Genomic DNA, 19,992 nt, shown 5'->3' with positions numbered 1-19,992 from the left:
GGATTAATTTCACCAAAAGTAATTTTTTAAAAAGATAATTACCTGTAAAATTTAAAGTGCTGGCGCATCTGTGTGGCTCAGTAGGTTAAACATCTAACTCTTGATTTCCGCTCAGGTCATGATCTCAGGTTGTGAAATCAAGCCCGGCATCGGACTCCATGCTGGGCATGGAGCCTACTTAAGATTCTCTCTCTCCCTCTGCCTCTCCCTCCCACCCCCACTCTAAAAAAACAAAAAAACAAAAAAAGTGCTATGAGATAGCTAAAATAAAGAGTTAGAAAATATTTGCAATTGTTAAGTACTAACTTCATACTCCGTGCTCAATCTCTTCTCTTGCTTAAAATAAGAGGCAAGTTAAGGGGGAAAACAAATAAAATTTCTCAGTCTCACTTGGAGAAGGCAGTACATGGCGCATGTGACCCAATTCCAGGGCAGATATGAGTAAACATCTGTAGCTTTGCTTTTCGGAGAATGCTTTTGCTTTTTTGATAAAGAGAGACTTACTAAGCTCTCATCAATAATAAGAATCCAAGAAAACGCTGTGGGGGGAAACCTACAAAGTGGGCAATGAAATCAGAAAAAACCTAATTAAAGACAGACAGCTCATAAGGTGCCATCCATAACGGCTGAATTATTTGTTGACTTGCCTTTGGCTTGGGATGACTGTGGGAAAGGAGAATGGATAACCTTTAAATATTCCTACTGCCCTCATCTAGGTTTGACACAGGAAATCATACTATCTATATGGTGCCCAAAATTTATTTTAATGGGCCCCAAGTTGATGCTTCCAGGCATCTTACCAAAAGAAATGCAAATCCTCTTTGAAAAAATTCAGACCTAGAGGCACCTGGGTGGCGCAGTCAGTTGGATGACCTCTTGGTTTTGCCTCAGGTTGTGATCTTAGGGTCTTGGGATTGGGCCCATGTCAGGCTCCGTGCTCAGCGCAGAGTCTGCTTGAGATTCTCTCTCCTTCCCTCTGCCCCTCCCGCTTCTGTGTTCTCTCTAAAATAAATCTATAAATAAATAAATAAATTCAGACCTAAAAGAATTCCCACAGATAAAGTTCCAGTGAAAATGTGCACACAATTAGAAATCACAAAGCTCAGGTAGAAAAAAAATTCCCCCTGAGTGAAGAAAAAAGCTACAGGAGTAGCACTGCAAAAATTTCACTTATTGTCATTATCTTATACAGAATGTGGAAAAGTATATTTAATACGTAAAACTCAACATAAAGGGTATCAAAAGAATGACCAGGACAAGAGACTATCAAAATTTTGCCAAGATTAACAAAACAGAACTTTTAGTAAAAAATATGTAACAGAAATTAGAAATACAATATATGTGCTCTAGAGCAAACTGGACACAGGTAGAGTATTAGAGAAATGGAGATAGATCTGAAGAAATTATCATGCATCTAATTGGAGTTCCAAAATGAAAGAGTAGAGGGAATATAGGAGGTACAATATACATAAAAGCCAAAAACCAAAAAACAACAACAACAAAAAAAACACAAAAAAAACAAACCAGGGGCTAAGAACTTCCCATAGTTGATAAAATATGCAAATCTCAGATTCAGGAAAGTAGAATGAGAAAAAAAAGGAAAATGATAAACATGGATAATTAAAAACCAACAATGACTATATAAAATAATTAGATCTAATTTGTGGAACTGAAGATAAAATGATAGAACTAGAATATCAACAACAATGGCATATAAATTAAGTGGAGTTAAGCAGATTGAAGTTCTAATAATCTAAGTTTGTTGTATGGTATGGGAAGAAGGAAAACCATTCAGAGTCTAGTTGATAAACAGAAACCAAGTTAGATATTTTCAACAAAGGGAATTTAACACAGAGAACTGATTATATCATATATATCCAGGTATTATGCAAAGGATGAGGGACAAAATAGTAACAAAATTAAAGAGCTTAGTCAGGTGTACTGCTTTGGAAGTCATCAGAAAACATGATGTGGTTAAAATATCCCTAGGGTTGAGATTTTCAGAGACCGAACAATGAGTAAAAACTGAATTTGTTAGTATTTCCAACAATGTATAGAGCAATAGATATGCTGTTTTTGGTGTTTTCAGTATTTTTTCTAAAACCACAACTGAGTAGTTGGCTTCCAAGATGAATGAGAGTTCTAGAACATAGGAGCAATCCATATGCTTAAAGGTTTCAGATTACTTAAGGTCTAGCCTTAAACTGGTTCCTTGATTCTTTTGGAGGTATACAGTAATGTAGCTGACCTCGAGTCTTCCCAGGCCCAAGAAAGCTTCCTCAGATTTATCTCCAACAAGAGGTTTCATGTTCAGAATTAGAAGAGCTTAGGTGCTCATAACTGACCTTTCATCAAGCTATTAAAACACCTTATTCACGGGGCACCTGGGTGGCTCAGTCGTTAAGCGTCTGCCTTCGGCTCAGGTCATGATCCCAGAGTCCTGGGATCGAGCCCTGCATCGGGCTCCCTGCTCGGCGGGGAGCCTGCTTCTCCCTCTCCCACTCCCCCTGCTTGTGTTCCCTCTCTCGCTGTGTCTCTCTCTGTCAAATAAATAAAATCTTTAAAAAAAACAAAAAACAAAAAAACACCTTATTCACAAAATACCCTAAAAAGGGCATATATAGTCCATCCTCCAGGTTATATAAATGAGAAAAACAAGTCCTGGAGGGGATGCAAGTGGTATGTAACCATACAACTAAATAATGGTCCAACCTGGATTAGATCTCAGATCATATAATCTTTGATCTTTATTTTATACCCAGCTGACTCCCAGTACACAATATTCGTGAAATGGTACTTGTATAGCCAGCATGTCTGCTTATGAAACAAGGACTATTTATTTACTGCATTAAAAAAAAATACAAGAGGAAATATAGTTGAAGTGAACCCAGCCACATTTAAATTAATCAAAGTAATATGCTGAAGCACTAGCTTACTATTTATCTCCTTCACAAACTTCCATCTAAAGTCTTAGCTACTGTTCACTTGCCAATATTCTGGTTTTCACTTGGTACTTATAAATTGATGTTTTAAGAATAAACTGCTCCCAGGACGCCTCGGTGGCTCAGTAGGTTAAGCATCTGCCTTCAGTTCAGGTCATGATCCCAGAGTTCTGGGATCGAGTTCCGCATCGGGCTCCCTGCTCAGCTGGGAGTCTGCTTCTCCCTCTGCCTCTGCCTGCCGCCTCCCCTGCTTGTACACTCTCTCTCTGACAAATAAATCTTAAAAAAAAAAAAAAAAAAAAACAACTGCTCCAGAATCTTGCCATGTGTTAGTTATATTGTTTATATCTCCCCCCAAATTGAGCTTTTGTGTTTAAACAGATATGCTTACCATATATAGCCATCTGAACCTGCTCAGACTATAATGAATGCTCACTTATTATTAATGGATGCTTAATCAATTATTTTGTGTACTCAGGATGACCTCTGGCATAGGTCATCAACTAAAGCAATGTTGCTGAAATCTTCTATAACTAGTACAACCTCAGGTTTAGCTTTCTTAATATTTTACAAAAATTGCATAGATAAGATTGTGGGCTGTAACATTATTTAAGGTTAAATAAGCAACTTAGGCATTAAAAATTTCAGAACTGCTTGTATCTATTACATCTTAGTGTTTGAAAACTGCACACTGTATCTCCTGGTAGAGAAGACTTCTTTATTCTGTACCTAGGGCATGCACAGTTCTTCCATAAATTCTCCTAAAGATGGTGCTACTTTATTTTTCTTCTTTCCTACCTCTGATTACAGTACTGTGTATCATCAACTACTATACACCTGTTAGACTGGTTAAAAAATATATTAACAATACCAAGTGCTGGAGAGGATGTGGAACAACTAGAGCTCTCATATATTCCTGATGAGAATGAAAAATGATACAGCCACTCTCGAAACATTTTAGGAGTTTGTTTTTTTTAATTTCTTTTTTTATTTCAATTAGTTACCATATATGGTAAAATTGGTTTCAGGTATAGAATTTAGTAACTCATCCCTTACATATAATACCCAGTGCTCATCATAACAAGTGCTCTCCTTAATACCCATCACCCATTTAGCCCATCCCCAGCCCACCTCCTTCCATCAACTCTGTTTGTTCTCTATAGTTAAGAGTCACTTAGGGTTTGCTTCCCTCTTTCCCCTTCCTCTATGTTCATCTGTTTTGTTTCTTATAATGTTAAACATACTCTAACATATGACTTAACAATCACACTCCTAAGTATTTACTAAAGTGAACTAAAAACATGTTCACACAAAAACCTGTTAATAGGTAGTTACACAGCAGCTTTACTGATAACCGATAACAACTGGAAAAACCACCTTAAAGCTCTTGGTTAATGGATAAACAAGTGGTGGTACATCTATATAACAGACTTACTACTCAGCAGTAAAAAAGAATCAACTATTGATAAATGCAAAACCTGGATGAACCTCAAAATGCAATTCTCTGAAAGTCAGTCTCAAAAGATTACATGCTTTATGATTTCATTTATATGACATTCTTGAAAAGCAAACAATTGTGACAGAGAATTGACCAACAGTTGCCAGTGGATATGGAATGGGGAGAGGGTGTGACTACAAAGAAACAGCCCTGTTCCTTTTTCTGATTGTGGTGGTTAGATAAACCTGGCATTTATTAAAATTTATGAAATGGTTTACCAAAAGAGAATCAATTTTACTGTGTATTAGCTTTTTAAAAAAAGTGTATCATCAAAGAAAGTGTTAGGAATCTATGAATTATGTAATCTCATGATTTTAAAGATGAGGAAACAAATCCAGGGGTATTAAAAGTGACTTGCTAATTAATGATCACAATTACTCAATGGCAATCCTCTCATTAAGAATTCAAAACTTAATACAAAGTATGGTTTACCTCAAAATGAGAAATTCAGTCAGAAATAAAAAATATGTAGAATTACGTAACAAACCAGGCCACAGATTTCACACTTATATTTTAATATATATAAAATTCAACCATAATTTCTATGCCATATTTAGATGGATAGGCCAAGAATAAAAAAAATTAAATTCTTACTTCCATTCAAGAAAGACTTCATAAACTGCACCTTAGTCATTAAGAAAGAAAACTCCTTCAATTTAGTTATTATATCCAGAATTTAGCAGAATTTCTAAGGTTACCTCTGAAAAACTCCAGTATTATTAGTTGTATCCTAAATCAATTATTTCCCTTCTGGATATTCTAGATATTAAAGAAAATATCCACTACTTCAACAGGTAAAAATCAGTCTAAGTTTGGTGGAACATGAGAAAATGGAAATAGGAAGAGGTATAAGAAAAGGAAATAAGATGAAAACAGAGGGGCTTGTACTATACAAATTACTAGCTATACTTAATAAAATATGAGATATTTTCTTACCCTCTTTTTTAAAAATTTTATTATGTTATGTTAATCACCATACATTACATCATTAGTTTTTGATGTAGTGTTCCATGATTCATTGTTTGCGTATAACACCCAGTGCTCCATTCAATATGTGCCCTCTTTAATACCCATCACCAGCCTAACTCCTTTCCCCACTCCCCTCCCCTCTAGAACCCTCAGTTTGTTTCTCAGAGTCCATAGTCTCTCATGGTTCGTCTTCTTACCCTCTTCTTTAGGGATGATACACAAAAGTTTAATATTCAGGATCCTGGTTCTTTCCCAGATATTTCCTTTTGAGTCTCAGGTGTCAACTAAGATTGATTACCACTCCACTTTACAGAGATTCAATAATCTTTTTCATAAGGTGCATTCAGCCTCATCTAACCATATCTTCATAATTTCCATGTGGGGTGATAATACCAATGAGACTATCTTAAAGTATACAGAAAGTAAACAGGGCATAGGCATGAAGAAAATATCAAAAATATTAATTTCTTGCTACTCTTAAGAATAAATGAACAATCATACATTCCACCAATAACAGTCCCAAATGATCAGATCTTGATATTATAATATGCAACAGAGAGTTTTAAAAGTCTTGAAGTTTATCTGATAAAAATCCTTATTTTTACAAATAAGAAACTAAAGGTTAATAGAGTTAATTATTACAAAGGTGAATTAAGAGCAGACCTCCTATTTACATAGTAATTATTCATACGATGCAGAGTTAAATTTTGTCCCTCTTTCCTTAAGTCATTCTGCTTGCATACCCCCAAGATGAGAAGAATTAGCTAAACACTTATTATTAATCCACATACTTTAGAGAACTGAAAGCAAAGAACCATGTCCTTGAATCTTCTTGTCAAATCTAATCTAAAATAAGTGATTTTGTTTACCTTAATATACAATATAAAAACATACAATTTTATGGCAATCTAACCTAAAATTAATGTTGAACTACCTTTAATCCTGTGTTGTTGTTGCTTTTACTGCTGTTAAGTAATGAGGAAAAAAGAAAAAAAAAAAAGCTTATTACCAAGTTGTGTGACTATGCCATTTGCAAAGAGAACTATTTTTTTTAATAAACTCAAATTTTAACAAAATTGTCAAGTTTATTCCACACACAAACTTACGTATTAAGAAGTCACAGTAAGAAAGTTACACTTCACGTAATTTTTGCCCTGCAATTATCTGAAAATCCAATATTAAAAATGATAGTAGAGGGGCGCCTGGGTGGCTCAGTCAGTAAAGCATCTGACTCTTGATTTTGGCTAACGTCATAATCTCAGGGTTGTGAGACTGAGCCCCGCATTGGGCTCTGCGCTGGGCTTGGAGCCTGCTTAAGATTCTCTCTCCCCCTCTCCATCTGACCCTACCTGCCCCCTCACAACTGGCTCACATGCTCTAAAATAAATAAATAAATGAATGAATGAATAAATAAATAAATAAATAAGAAACAAAGATCAATAAAGAAAATTTCTGATTTAACTTAAAACTTTTATTCAAGGCTTTGTTCCCCATGTTGTTAAATTTCTAAAGTACTACGATAAAATCTATTTTGGTATTCATTATAAGAACTAATACAAGATTTTTATTTGCTGGTTTCTTTTTATTTTTTTGAGATCTACAACTAACCAGCTACTATGTTTCAGGCTCTATGATAAACCTTGAGAACAGGTGAATAAAAACATGTCCTTACCTTCAAGGAGCATGTGGTTTAGTGTTTAAACATGTACAGTAGTAAATTATGATGCAACATGATACAATAATGAATGTACAAAGTAGAACAAAGAAAGATAATCAGAGAAAGTCAGGAAAGATTTCACAGTGATATCCGAATTGGCTTTGAGAAAGAAAAAGAATTTGTTAGTAGGACCCCAGGTCATTTCTTTATATGAAACTCTAGGAAAGACAAACTTATACAAGGTAGACCAGTGGTTGCCTAAAGCCAGGGATGCAGACTGGAGACTGAGAATTAATGTATACAAGAGGACCAGTGAAGTGATGGAAATGTTCAGGATCCACTGGTTGTAGTGATAGTTACCTGGGTACATCCATTTGTTAAAACTCATCAAATCATATACTTAAATGTACATTTATCATATGTAATTTATACTTCAGTAAAGTTGATTTTTTAAAAGGGACTAGGGAAACCAAATGGGCCACTCTGTGTGTGGCAAAAACTCTCAATATTCCAATTACAAGGTAGTTATCAGTATTCTGTGAGGAAAAAAATGTTTTCTCTAAATAAACAGAGTTTAAAGCTCCAGCGCCGTTTCTTATTTTAGACTTCTCCTAAGGAAGTAATGGGCAAAAAATGCAGAGCTCGGCAGAGTTCCAATAAGAACAGGCTATTTCTAAGTTTACATGATATTGCTAAGAAAAGCATTTTCATAACATGAATTTCCATTTATATGTAATTACTGAATGTGTGGGTAAGAGAATACTAGATGAGTTGAAGAGTTCCTAGCTAACTTTGTTATTCTGGGAAAATTAATTCTCATCTTTGGGATTATTTCAGTTCTAAAAAAAGAAGACTGGTTTCTCTATGATTTCTGTCATTTTTAAGATTCAACTCTTCTTACAAGGTTGAAATCTCTATATAGAGAGTCTCCAAATGAAATCCCTAAGGTAAGGCCCAGATGTGGAAATTGATGCATTAAAATAAGTTTTATTAAGTACACTAAATATCTGAAGTATCTTACCCAATATTTTAGATTGGTAATTTCAGGTTCTTAGTCACATTTACGTATTTTCTTAATCAAATTTAATTTTGCTTATATCTGTTATTTCTTATTAGCTAATCTCACAGGTACTTCTAAAATGTCTACGGTGTTGGATACATTACTGTACATATACCACTCCTTTTCTCTGTGAATGAAGACATTGAAGGTTATAAAGATTACAAACCTTGCTCAAAATATCATCTTTGCAAAGACAAAACTATTAGACAAATGTGTCTTATAGGATTTTTTTAAGTAAAAAGTTCTAGAAAGAAGGCATATATAAATAGATAAATATTGGTACAAACATGGAAATTTTTCTTCTGGAAGGATATACAACAAAAAGTTAGTAATGCTACCTTTAAGGAGAGAGCCTAGGTGGAGAGAGGTAGTTTTTCTATTTTTACTTTCTGTATCACTGAAAAATTTCCAACATGAACATTTGTTAATTCCATTGTTTAAAAATCTTAGGTTAGACTTATGGGTTATATTTTTTTCTTTTCTATATTTAAGAAAAAAAGTAATGTTTGGTTTTTAAAATTTTTCTTCTTCTTCCTTTTCAAACAATAAGCCTGGTGGCTTAGTTGTTAATTCAGTTGCTTAGAGCACACAGAACAAAGGTCATAGGTTTGATTAATTACATTTGCAAAGAATAAAAATATCCCTTGGTCACAGAATACATTTTTAACTTTCAAAAGTCATCTGGCAAACTCGTGTTGCTGGTCACAAGGATGAATCAGGTAAGAGCATGTGGTTGACTCAATACAGAACATTAATCTTGGAAAGTAACTCTTAAGTGATGTCTTACTGACAGAGGGTAAGAGAGTAGACAGCAGTGTTACTCATCTCTAAGTAAATGTTTCAATTTTCATATCCATCAACTCACTGCACTTCTGAATAGAACAGAAATAAGACCTTAACAATCGGAGAAAATATAGTCCCTATACTTTCAGAAAAGCTAAAAACGGTTATGTCACAAAGCTTACTAATTTCAAAGATGATACAATTCTTATTAATACACTATATAAATATCAAATAAAATACATATATACCTGTAACATCTTCTGGATCTGAAACAACAATATGTGCATTTAGTTCCTGTAGCTTATGATGCAGTTCTTCTAATTTTTTATTTGATTTTTTCAAAATGTTGTCCACGTAAGCCAAACTTTTTTTATCTGTTGTGACTTTCCTCAGATTTTCAGCTCCTTCTTTGATTTTCAGTTCTTTCCTTATTTCTCTCTTGATTCGATCCTTGATATCATCCAATTTCTGTTGCACCATCGTATCTGAAAAGTCTAATTTTTGAACAGCACTCACATTCTCAGAAAATGGAAGACTTCGGGAATCTCCCTACAGAAAAAAAATAAACATACAAATGTGGTAGTTTAGGAAAGTTAGTTGCTCAGTAACATGTACAGCACAAGAGCAAAACTATGTATTCAGTGATTTCTTATTAAGTACATTACATTTAATTATTTCCTTAATAAGCAACAGACTAGTTACCTTTATTATTACCATACAAAATCCTAAGTGCAAAAACTGCCCACTGACTAAATAGCATTATCTGACAAATTTATATTAAAGTAAACACATCTACACACAAAAGTATCTTAGGGTTCTATACAGAGAGTGGATTTCTGATATCCTATGAACCCAAGTTAGATCCCAACACCTACACTGTGACTCGTGAGCAAGTTATTTAACCCTTCAAATATTCAGTTTAATCGTCTGTAAAATTAACATAATATTGCCACCTTTCAGAGGTATTGTGATAATCCAAAATATTTTATGTGAAGCTCCAAGTACAATTCTTGGCCCACTGTACAGTCACTCAAATAAGTAAAAATTATTATTAAATTCCATAGGTAAGATACAATTCTATTTGATCTTCTTTAAAAAACCTCTTAAAAAACGAATATTGGCAAAAATAAAATAAAGTTATATCCTTACGACCACTTCTGGTTAATGAATTAAATGCATCAGGATTTGGAAAGACCATATTCAGAACTCTATATATTTCATGGCTAAGTATCCTAATTGATAACTTGGCTGACTCACTACAAAAACATCATTACTAGAAAATATGTCTCAACTATGTCCTACTGATAGAAGCTAAGATAATACACAGTATCAGTTATTCATCTTAAAATAAAAATCAGATTAGGTAAGCACATCAAATCTACATTTAAAACAAACCAAAGTTATGTCCTAGCTGTTTGTATATCATTTGCTAATTTTATTTTATTTTTTAAAGATTTTATTTATTTATTTGACAGAGAGAGAGAGAGACAGAGAGAGAGGGAACACAAGCAGGGGGAGTGGGAGAGGGAGAAGCAGGCTTCCCGCCGAGCAGGGAGCCGGATGTGGGGCTCGATCCCAGGACCCTGGGACCATGACCTGAGCTGAAGGCAGACACTTAATGACTGAGCCACCCAGGAGCCCTCATTTGCTATTTTAAACTCCATTACTTTAATACTACTGGTTTTAAAATTTTTAATTTCTGAAACCCAAAAATTAGAGATAATGTTTACCTTTGGGAAGAGGAATTGAGTTTGTGAAGGTTCTAGAAAAGAGACATTTCACTGTGCACCCTTATGTACCTTTTGAACCACAGATCCAATTAATTAAAAGATTTTCCTTAATTTCTTCAGGAATCCATCATAACCATATAAATAAGTTCTGCTTAAATTCTTGGGTGCGAATACTTTTTACATCTAGTTCTTAACCACTAAAAACCAGGTTATCTTGCAGAATAGTGAGTTAATAGTGAATTAATGTGGGATCTAGTCTTGGCTTTGGACCAATTTACCCTGTGCCAAAGGGCATACTATACAAAAAATGAAGTAACTGATAAATCTATTCTTAACGTTTCTAGGGCCAAGAACCCCTTTGGAACTCTGACAAAAAAAAACAGTAGAACAAAGAAAATTTCATGTTTGTATATACAATTTCCAGGTTCCATGGATTGGAGATGAAGAATTCCTGGGAAAAGTGATCTATACCTAATTGGCCTTAAATTTCTGATCCTTATTTATGTGGATATATAATGATCTTGTACTGGACTAAAACAGTATCTAGATTTTTCTCTACTTATAGTGGAATACAAATCCTATCATCCATTTATTCAGTTTCCAAAGTTTATGAATCTACCTTTGGCTGGTTATCAAAAATAATAGCACATGACTACTGTCAAAAAATAAAATGCCAAATTTCTGCTGTCTGGCTTCAGGTAAAGTGGATTGAGGCAAACAATACTTAGATGAAAAAGTTTAAGCTAATTGCATTCCTTTAGATATTTTTATTTCTAACCTTACAGACTCAGAAAACATGAACTGCTTTCATAAATTTGTGCTTTAATATTATGTGCTAAGCTAGGGTTCCCTAAATTTCTTAGTTCATGGTGACCTTAGTGTGTCAGTAATTTTTTCCATATGCCCTATAGGCCAAGAGAAATATCTAACAATTCTGTATTAAATAGTAAGTTCCTAATTACTTAATACTTAAATTATAACTCAGTAGCTTTTTGAAATAATACAAATATGAAAGAAAACATTACATTTTTAAAAAATTCTTTAATAACTACAGTTACTTATTAATGTTGGGTACTTTCACCATTTCTCAAACTTTGAAATCAGACTGGACACTCCCACCTTCATTTTCTGTTCCTCCATACAAAGGAAATGTAGAATAATCTAATAATAAAACTTAACCGACTCCAGTTAGTTCACATGATACCCAACAAATGGTGTCACTGTGTTTCCCTGGAAATTTTCAAATACACTGCAACATCCTGAGAGTTGCTGAGGCACCCCAGAGAGTCTTGTTGTACAGTTTGAGAATTGTGGTACTAAAATATAAAGGCTGTTACAAAAAAACCTGTTCTATGAAAATGGCATCAGTATTTGATGTGAATCCTTGAAAGTCTTTTGCCTACTTCAAATCTCATTTCTTTCCAATTTGCCACCTAAATCCCAATCCTATCAAACTACAGAATTTACTGCTGGAGACAATCTCTTGGCTCAGCTACTAATGCATGCTGCACCTTTGGGATATACTACCTTTCCTTCTTTTCTTCAACTATCTCTTCCTAGTCCCTTCTCTGCCTAACTTCTATTTTGTTTCAAAGCTGACCACAAATCTTCCTGGGAAAGAATTTCCTGCCTATGCCCTCTTAGAATTTAGATTAAATGCCTCTCTTCACTACCCCAAAGACTATTAGCAATTTGAGGGCAAGGCTTATACCTGGCATAGCAGTTCTGTTTTGCTTTCTTAATGATTAGTCCATTATATTATTTAATATTCTTCTTCTTTCTTTTTTAAGATTTTATTTATTTATTTGACAGAGAGAGAGACTGTGAGAGCAGGAACACAAGCAGGAGGAGTGGGACAGGGAAAAGCAGGCTTCCCGCGGAGCAGGGAGCCCGATGCGGGGCTCGATCCCAGGACTCTGGGATCATGACCTGAGCCAAAGGCAGATGCTTAACGACTGAGCCACCCAGGCGCCCCTAGTATTCTTCTTTTTGAATTCAGGAAAGTCTGTCACTGCTGAGGAACTCATGCTTTCCTCTTTCTGATAAAGAGAACTTATACTCTAGGAAACTCAAAGGCAAAACTGATATTCAACCATAGCAACTATATTAGCTAGGATTAGATATAAACCATAGGTGGTTAAGCATGTTTGCTTTCTCTTCCTTTTCATAGGCCTAAATTTTTAGTAACCATATTTTACTCCCATCTTTTGTTGTGACATGGTTTAAATATTTTTTGAAAAGGAGCAAGAGATACCAGTAATTTAAGATAAATGTCCCCTGACAGTAGGCAAGAAAGATTACAGTACTTTCTATTACTCCTTTCCTAAAAATTTTAGTGCAGTAAACTGTGAAATTTACTGGAAAATATAATTTTCTTGCATTTGAAACAAGTGAAATGAGATATTTTATTAACTTATGTCTCTACCCTAAAAAAAAAATAATAAAACAATTATATCATAAATGCCAGAATCAGTACTGGGCAATGAAATAATATTTCTGACACAGGTAAAATAAATTAGCCTCAGAAAATAAATAGCTATTTAACCAGTGAAAACCTTCAGTGATAATCTTTGTCTCAGTAGCTTCTATTACAGGCGGTAATAACTGTCTACACCATCTATATTACATTATGTTTACAAGCTTAACACTTTCATCTGCATTCACAACTGTTTTCTACTCTGTAAAATTTGATGCCTACTCCCAAATTAAACAGTAGATACCTTTTTCATCTTTTCAAAATAAAGTTAGATACAACCTCTAATCACAAACTCCTTTTAAAATTCACTAATACGCTCAGAAAGTATGCAGATAAAAGATTAAAAAAAATGAACTAATCCTAAGCATAAAACTAAACTCTTAACAATATTCATAATGCTGCACCAATTATCTATACATAAAAGAAACCTCATAATTCTCATCTCTTTTATCACTGAAATCATAAGCTAGCCACTCCATTCTAGTCAAATTAATCTAACATTTTGCTGTTTACATTATTTTACCTTGTCTTTCTTATGCCCTATTTATCTAAATTCAGCATCACAAAATACTTGTTTAAAAAATATTTTAAGTCTTTCATGGTTCTATTTTAAATTTTATATCATCCATATGTTTAATGCAGTCATTCAATCAAATGGATAAAATCCAAACAAAAGGAAATCATCAGTAAAATTAATACCCTCAGGATTTATAGAACTGAAATGATTTTTAGTTAAATAGGTTTCAAGTGGCTAAATAAAAGGAATAGAGACCCCAATGAGTAAGAAACAGAAAGTAAAAATTAGATGGATTTCAAAGGAACCAAAATAAATTAAAAACTGAGTGGTTAGGTTAAATAGCATATTAGACCAAGATAATGAATTAGTATACTGGCAAGTAGAAAACTGGGGTAATTACTCTGAATTCATCACACAGAGATATGAGAAATTAAAAGGCATGGAAGATAAAATGAGAAGACCCAAGATGCATCTAGGAAGAGCTCCAGAATAAGAGAATAAAGAAAATGAGGGAGAAGTACTGCATGAAGATAAATGAGTGGGAATTTTCCAGAATTGAAGAATGATATAAATCCTTGGGCCAGAAAGCCACACCAAATTGTAACAAGATAAATGAAAATAACAACAGAAATAAACAGAGGAAAGGCATTTTATCAACAAATGAATGACAATCAGAGCAACAGAAGACTTTCCTTAATGACAACAGAGGCCCAAAACTATCAAACTTCTATAAGATTTTGAGCTTTTATCTTAAGGTCTTCAGATATTGCTAAGGCTTTCTCAAAAAAAAAAAAAAAAATTTTTTTTTTTAATCTGCCTCAAAATATTAACATTCTGGGGAAAATTACAGGTGAACTAACCTAGAGTCCATGTTATATTTACATCATTCTCCTGTTCACTAATCATGTATCTGTTAATATACATTAAAGAAAAACTGTGCTGTGGCAGAAGAGAATGCACCACTGTTACCTCTGAAACTGACAAAGATTTTTCTAATCATGTTAGCAATAATCCAATATAAACTGTTTAAGTCTTTATAAAAGCTGGAAATCTGTAACAAGAAACTTAAAAATAGTCACTTCTTTCACCTAGTCATCCTAATTCTAGAAATATAACCTAAGAAATAATTATAAATTATTACTTCATAGAACGGTCAATTCAATAATTTTAAAAATCATCAATAACATACACAAGGCAGTGTTATAGGCATGGACTTCCTCATAAAACTTACAAATAGCAGAGCTTTAAACCAATTTATAGGGAGAGAGAAAAACTGAGGATGCTACTAAGTGTCACAACAGAAGAATTTCAAACAGACTAGGGAATAAGAAAAGATTTCTCTTATTTTCACCCTTTATTATTCCACAGTAGTATGTACAGCCTCATATATTGCTATGGACACACAATTTTATTTCAAATTATGTTTAAAATAAAAATGGGGGAAAAGGTTAGCAAAAAAATAAATTAAAATATTAATTATTTCTGGGTCAGGACGCCTGGGTGTCTCAGCTGGTTACGCTCTGCCTTCGGCTTGTGTCATGATCCCAGAGCCCTGGGATCGAGTCCCGCATTGGGCTCCTTGCTCAGCAGGCAGCCTGCTTCTTCCTCCGCCTGCCACTCCCCCCTGCTTGTGCTCTTTCTCTGACAAATAAATAAATACAATCTTTAAAAAAATAATTATTTCTGGATAAGAAAATAGAGGAATTTTCATTTTATTCTTTAAAGTATTCCAAATTTGCTCATTTTTTTTAAAGTAACGAACATATGCTGCCTATCTAATAAGGAGGGAAAGACATTATTTAAAAGAAACCAAAAATAACTTTCACTGTATTTCAGTTTTGGCAAATGTAAAGCCTATACTGGTATCTTATAGTCTATAGTATATTTGCTATTTAACTAGGTTATTTTGAGTCAATACAATTTCAAGGCAAAGGGTAAGACTACACATTCCACTAATTAGACAATATCACATGTGAGCCACGTATTTCAAATACACAGATGTGAAATTATGTATTTAATAAATACAACTATTTTTACTTTATAAAATAATGAAATTCTGATCTGTAGACTAAAACATAAACTGATATTTTCAAATTATTACATTTTAACAGTGAAGTAAAGAAAAACAGTAAAATAAGAACAGGATCAGACTCAAAGAACAAAATGAAGAAAAAGGTCTGTTACTTATGATCAAATACTTCATTTAGGGAGAGCTAGGAAAGGATGTTTACTCCTCACTGGCCAAGTTCCCAGAGAAGAAGTAAAAAAGCTGCTATTTTCTCTACACTATAGACATAAAACAGTCTGATCTGTTAGATGCCAAGAAATGCTAGAGAGCCCATAAAAACTCACTGGGAACAATGGCTCATATAATGTTTTAGCTAGAAAGAACTTCAAAGATCAAGTAGCCTAACTCCCTTGTTTTAGTTTTGAGGAAAGCAGGTTCAAAGCAGCTAAGCAATTTGCCTAAGGTAACATGGAAAAGTCAGTGACGTGGCTGGGTTTACCATACCAGTCTCCTGACTCCCGGTTTGGTGCTATTTTACACTCTACTGCCTTCTTAGAGGAGATCCTAGGAGTATCCATTTCCTTATATTTGAACTACACCTTGACCTGATTTGCATTAATTAACAGATATTATGTACCTTAAATCATGAATACTGGCAGGACATAAATCTTCTAATTTCACCATCCAATCCAGGGGAGAATGCTCTCAACCAGAAAACAAGAAACCAGTTCTAACACCAGCTCTCTGTCACTAGCTATGCAATTCAAGCATGTTATCCCCATCTTCCTGTACCTGTTTGCTCATCTGCAAAATGATGTTTGGCTTTCCTATCTTCTAGTTTTTAACTTCATTTATTCAAAATGTTCACTGAATGTTGGGCAGTGGAAAAGAGCACAATCCTGTTTTCTTTCAGGCATTCAATTTATTAAGGTAGATGTGAAAACCAAACATAATCTGAAGAAGCAACAAAGCTTTATACAAATGTAGGCCATATTGTGTGTATGTGTGTGTGTTTAACAGAAAGCTCAGTTAGAATATAGTATGATGGCAATAACTAAGCATTTGGAGTCAAACTGGCTATGTATAAATTCTGATACTGCAACCATGCGAAAGCTTCAATTTCCTCATATGGAAAATGGAATTATTACAACTACATTGACTGTATTATTTCTAAGTCACATAATAGCTATGCCTAGGACTAAGAAGTATGTTTTCATAGTAACAGTGCAGTTCCTGGCACGTAGCACTGAAGCAGATAGTACTGGATGCCTATATAATATCCATCCTCCCTTTATCCTTACTGAGAAAACTCCCATTCTGCTAGATGCAACAAAGTACACAGATAAAATTCTCGCTTCACCAGACTCTCTGGCTGCTAGAAGTAGCCATATGACAATTTTTGTTAAAGAGAAGCCAGCCCAGCATTTTGGGGAAAGTGTCTCTCTCTTTTTTTTTTTTAAAGAGTTTATTTATTTATTTGACAGAGAGAGAGCACAAGTAGGCAGAGTGGTAGACAGAAGGAGAAGGAGAAGCAGGCTCCCTGTTGAGCAGGGAGCCCGATGCGGGGCTCGATCCCAGGACCCTGGGATCATGACCTGAGCCGAAGGCAGACGCTTAACGACTGAGCCACCCAGGCGCCCCTCTACTTCTCTTTTTGCTTAGAATGCAGACCCAAGGCCTGAAGATGTAGGAGCCATCATGTGGCAATAAGGGACAAATAGGACAAAACCCAACATACTAAACATGGCAAAGCACAAAGCCCAGTAAAGCCTGAGACCCCGACAGCTTTACTGAACTCTACACAAGTCTTACACTGCCTACCTTGGATTTCTTGTTTTAGATATAATATAAATTCTTATCTGACCAAGGATCATGTAGGGCCTTGTAGGCAATATAAAGACATTGGTTTTTACTCTGAGTGAAATAGGGTAGGGCTTAAGCAAGTAAGTGATATGCTATGACCGCCTGTATTAAGAGATTTGGGGGTGGGGGGCCAGAAAAAAGCAGGGAAACCCATTCTATGAAGCTATAGTAGATGGTTATAAAGTAGTCTCAAATGAATCCTGCCTCCCCGGATTCACATTTTCATGTAGCCCCCGCTTTCACACTGAGTGAACACTAGCCTTCTGACTTACTCTGACAGTGTGATGAAGTGATATTCTGATGATAGGCAGAGAGACACAAGCACAGGCTTCAAGGGGAGTCACAGCTTCTGTTTTCACTCTTGAAAACCCAAATACTATTTAAAGAAGTCCAGACTATTCTGTTAGGAGAGAGACCCTGGAAGATGAGAGTGACCATGTGGAGAGAGGCCATGCAGAAGAAAACCAAAGCACTCCAGCTGTTCCAGCCATTCCATCTGAGGCACCAGACATGTGAGTGAGGCTACAGTGGACATTCCAGTCCAGCTTAGGCACCAGCTGAATGCAGCTGTATAAGTGAGCACAGGCAAAACCAACAGAAAAAAAAAACCCCCAAAAAACACCTAGTATACCCACAGAATCTTGAAAGGAGTTTGTTACACTGTAACAGATATGTGATTGAGGCCACTTGCAGTAATCCAGGCAAGAAATAATGATCACTTTAAGCAGTCTCTTCAATTACAAGTATTAATATTATTATTAATTTAATCCCAATAGATAAAAAGTATAACAATCTAACATTGTTTTTATGTTAAATTTTTTTTTCCTTTTTTTCCCCCCACCTTATGCCCCCTGCCACAATTCAAGAAGGATGTAGGTAGAGACAACAATCCTCTTCTTTAAAAAATAAAACATAAAGTCATTACTTTTTAAAATAGACTTCTTAGAAAAATTGTCTTACTTCCTTACCATTCCTGTGACAAAATTAAGCATAAGCTGCATGTAGGAGAGAGTATCCAATCCTTACATTCAGTGACTGATTTAGGATTAGTCATGTGATTGAAGTAGGCCCATTCAGATGCCCTTTTCAAGGAAACTGATAAGGAAGTCCTTCTCCGGAGAACACTAGTTGCAAAAACAATAAAAATTTAAAGCTACTAATGAAGATAAATGCTTTTCTTATCATAGATAGCCAGAAAACAAAGCTAACCCTTTGAGAGAAAAAGATCACTGAGGACAAAAGCAGAGCATCTAAACTGAATCATGTTTAAACATACTCCCATACCCCTCAACTTTTTATAGTGCTAACCAATTCCTCTTTTGCTTAAGTTAGTTTGACTTAAGATTTCTCTCATTAAGGAGGGCACGTGTTGTGACGAGCACTGTGTTATACGCAACTAATGAATTGTTGAACACTACATCAAAAACTAATGATGTACTATATGTTGGCTAACTCAACATATTAAAAAGATTTCTCTTATCACAAATCAGAGTCCCAAATAATAAAATACACCTAGCTTCCTGCTTTGAAACATGAAATTTTATGTAATTTAGTAATGATAACTCCAATTCCAGATCTATATAGATGATTTTGCCAATATCAAGATCAATATGCCTTATAAGTATTTGTATACACTTCTACTTTAACCTCATTTTATACCACGAAACTGAACTTAATGGGTCAGATTTCTACTTTTCTTCCAAAGGAAGCTACTGGTCATTTTTGGTCTTATTTTGCATACCCTTCTCCCTTGAATATCTGGGAAATGTTTCTTATCTCACTCAAACCATGTGATTCTAGTGAGGTTGTCAATGTTTTTACATGATCCCATAATCCCTGGCAACAGTTGAATGATTTAAGTGTGGACATCTGACTAAACTAAACCATAGTGTCCCACATCCTGGCCAAGCATAACTGATTCGTCCATCCCACAAATATTTACTGAATACCTATTATGCGTGCTAGATGCTGTAATGGATATTGGATCCACAGCAGTGAAGAAATAAAGGACATCTATATTGTATTATGACTATATAATGACAACTCCAACTCTAATCCATAATCTCTATGTATCATTCTAACTTCCTTCACTTGCTTATCTATAAATTTCCTTCCAGTAAGAAACCTGGCTCCTACTCCTTGCCATCCACTTACTTATTCAATGCCAGTATACATGCATAGCAGGATCAGAATTGTTAACCCATATCCCCATTGGAATTAACTTTCTCAACTACAGTACAGTGCTTACATGCACTTCCTTTTGCTTTTGCAGGTTCCCTTCATTTTCAAGTTACCTAGATTTGCACCTTTTCCCACCACTCTCTTCAGTGAGGTTGTTTCATATATATGCATAAAACACTTTGATTCTCCTGTAACAGTCTGTATCCCTTTCTCAGCTCTCTGATGATGGCAGAGTGTATGTGTGTGTTTTGCCATCAAGGAAGAGGAGCATAACCCCCCAACTCCTTATATGTCAGTTGTGCATAATG

The 19,992-nt window shown here is 34.8% G+C and overlaps 1 protein-coding gene across 1 annotated transcript in view; it reads right to left on the bottom strand.

Annotated features, from left to right (window-relative positions):
* PKN2 (protein kinase N2) overlaps positions 1–19,992 on the bottom strand; it is a 127,736-nt gene that overhangs the window by 73,618 nt on the left and 34,126 nt on the right. Inside the window, exon 2 of the mRNA XM_081817093.1 lies at positions 9,127–9,458. Coding sequence (XP_081673219.1) covers positions 9,127–9,458 — 332 coding nt within the window. The remainder of the gene's footprint in view (positions 1–9,126; positions 9,459–19,992) is intronic.

This window comes from Leptonychotes weddellii, chromosome 4, assembly GCF_054177405.1.
Source record: "Leptonychotes weddellii isolate Sample4059 chromosome 4, ASM5417740v2, whole genome shotgun sequence".
Taxonomy (NCBI): Eukaryota; Metazoa; Chordata; class Mammalia; order Carnivora; family Phocidae; genus Leptonychotes; species Leptonychotes weddellii.
Note: the sequence above shows the minus strand (reverse complement) of the source record. Positions and strands in the feature narration are given on the sequence as shown.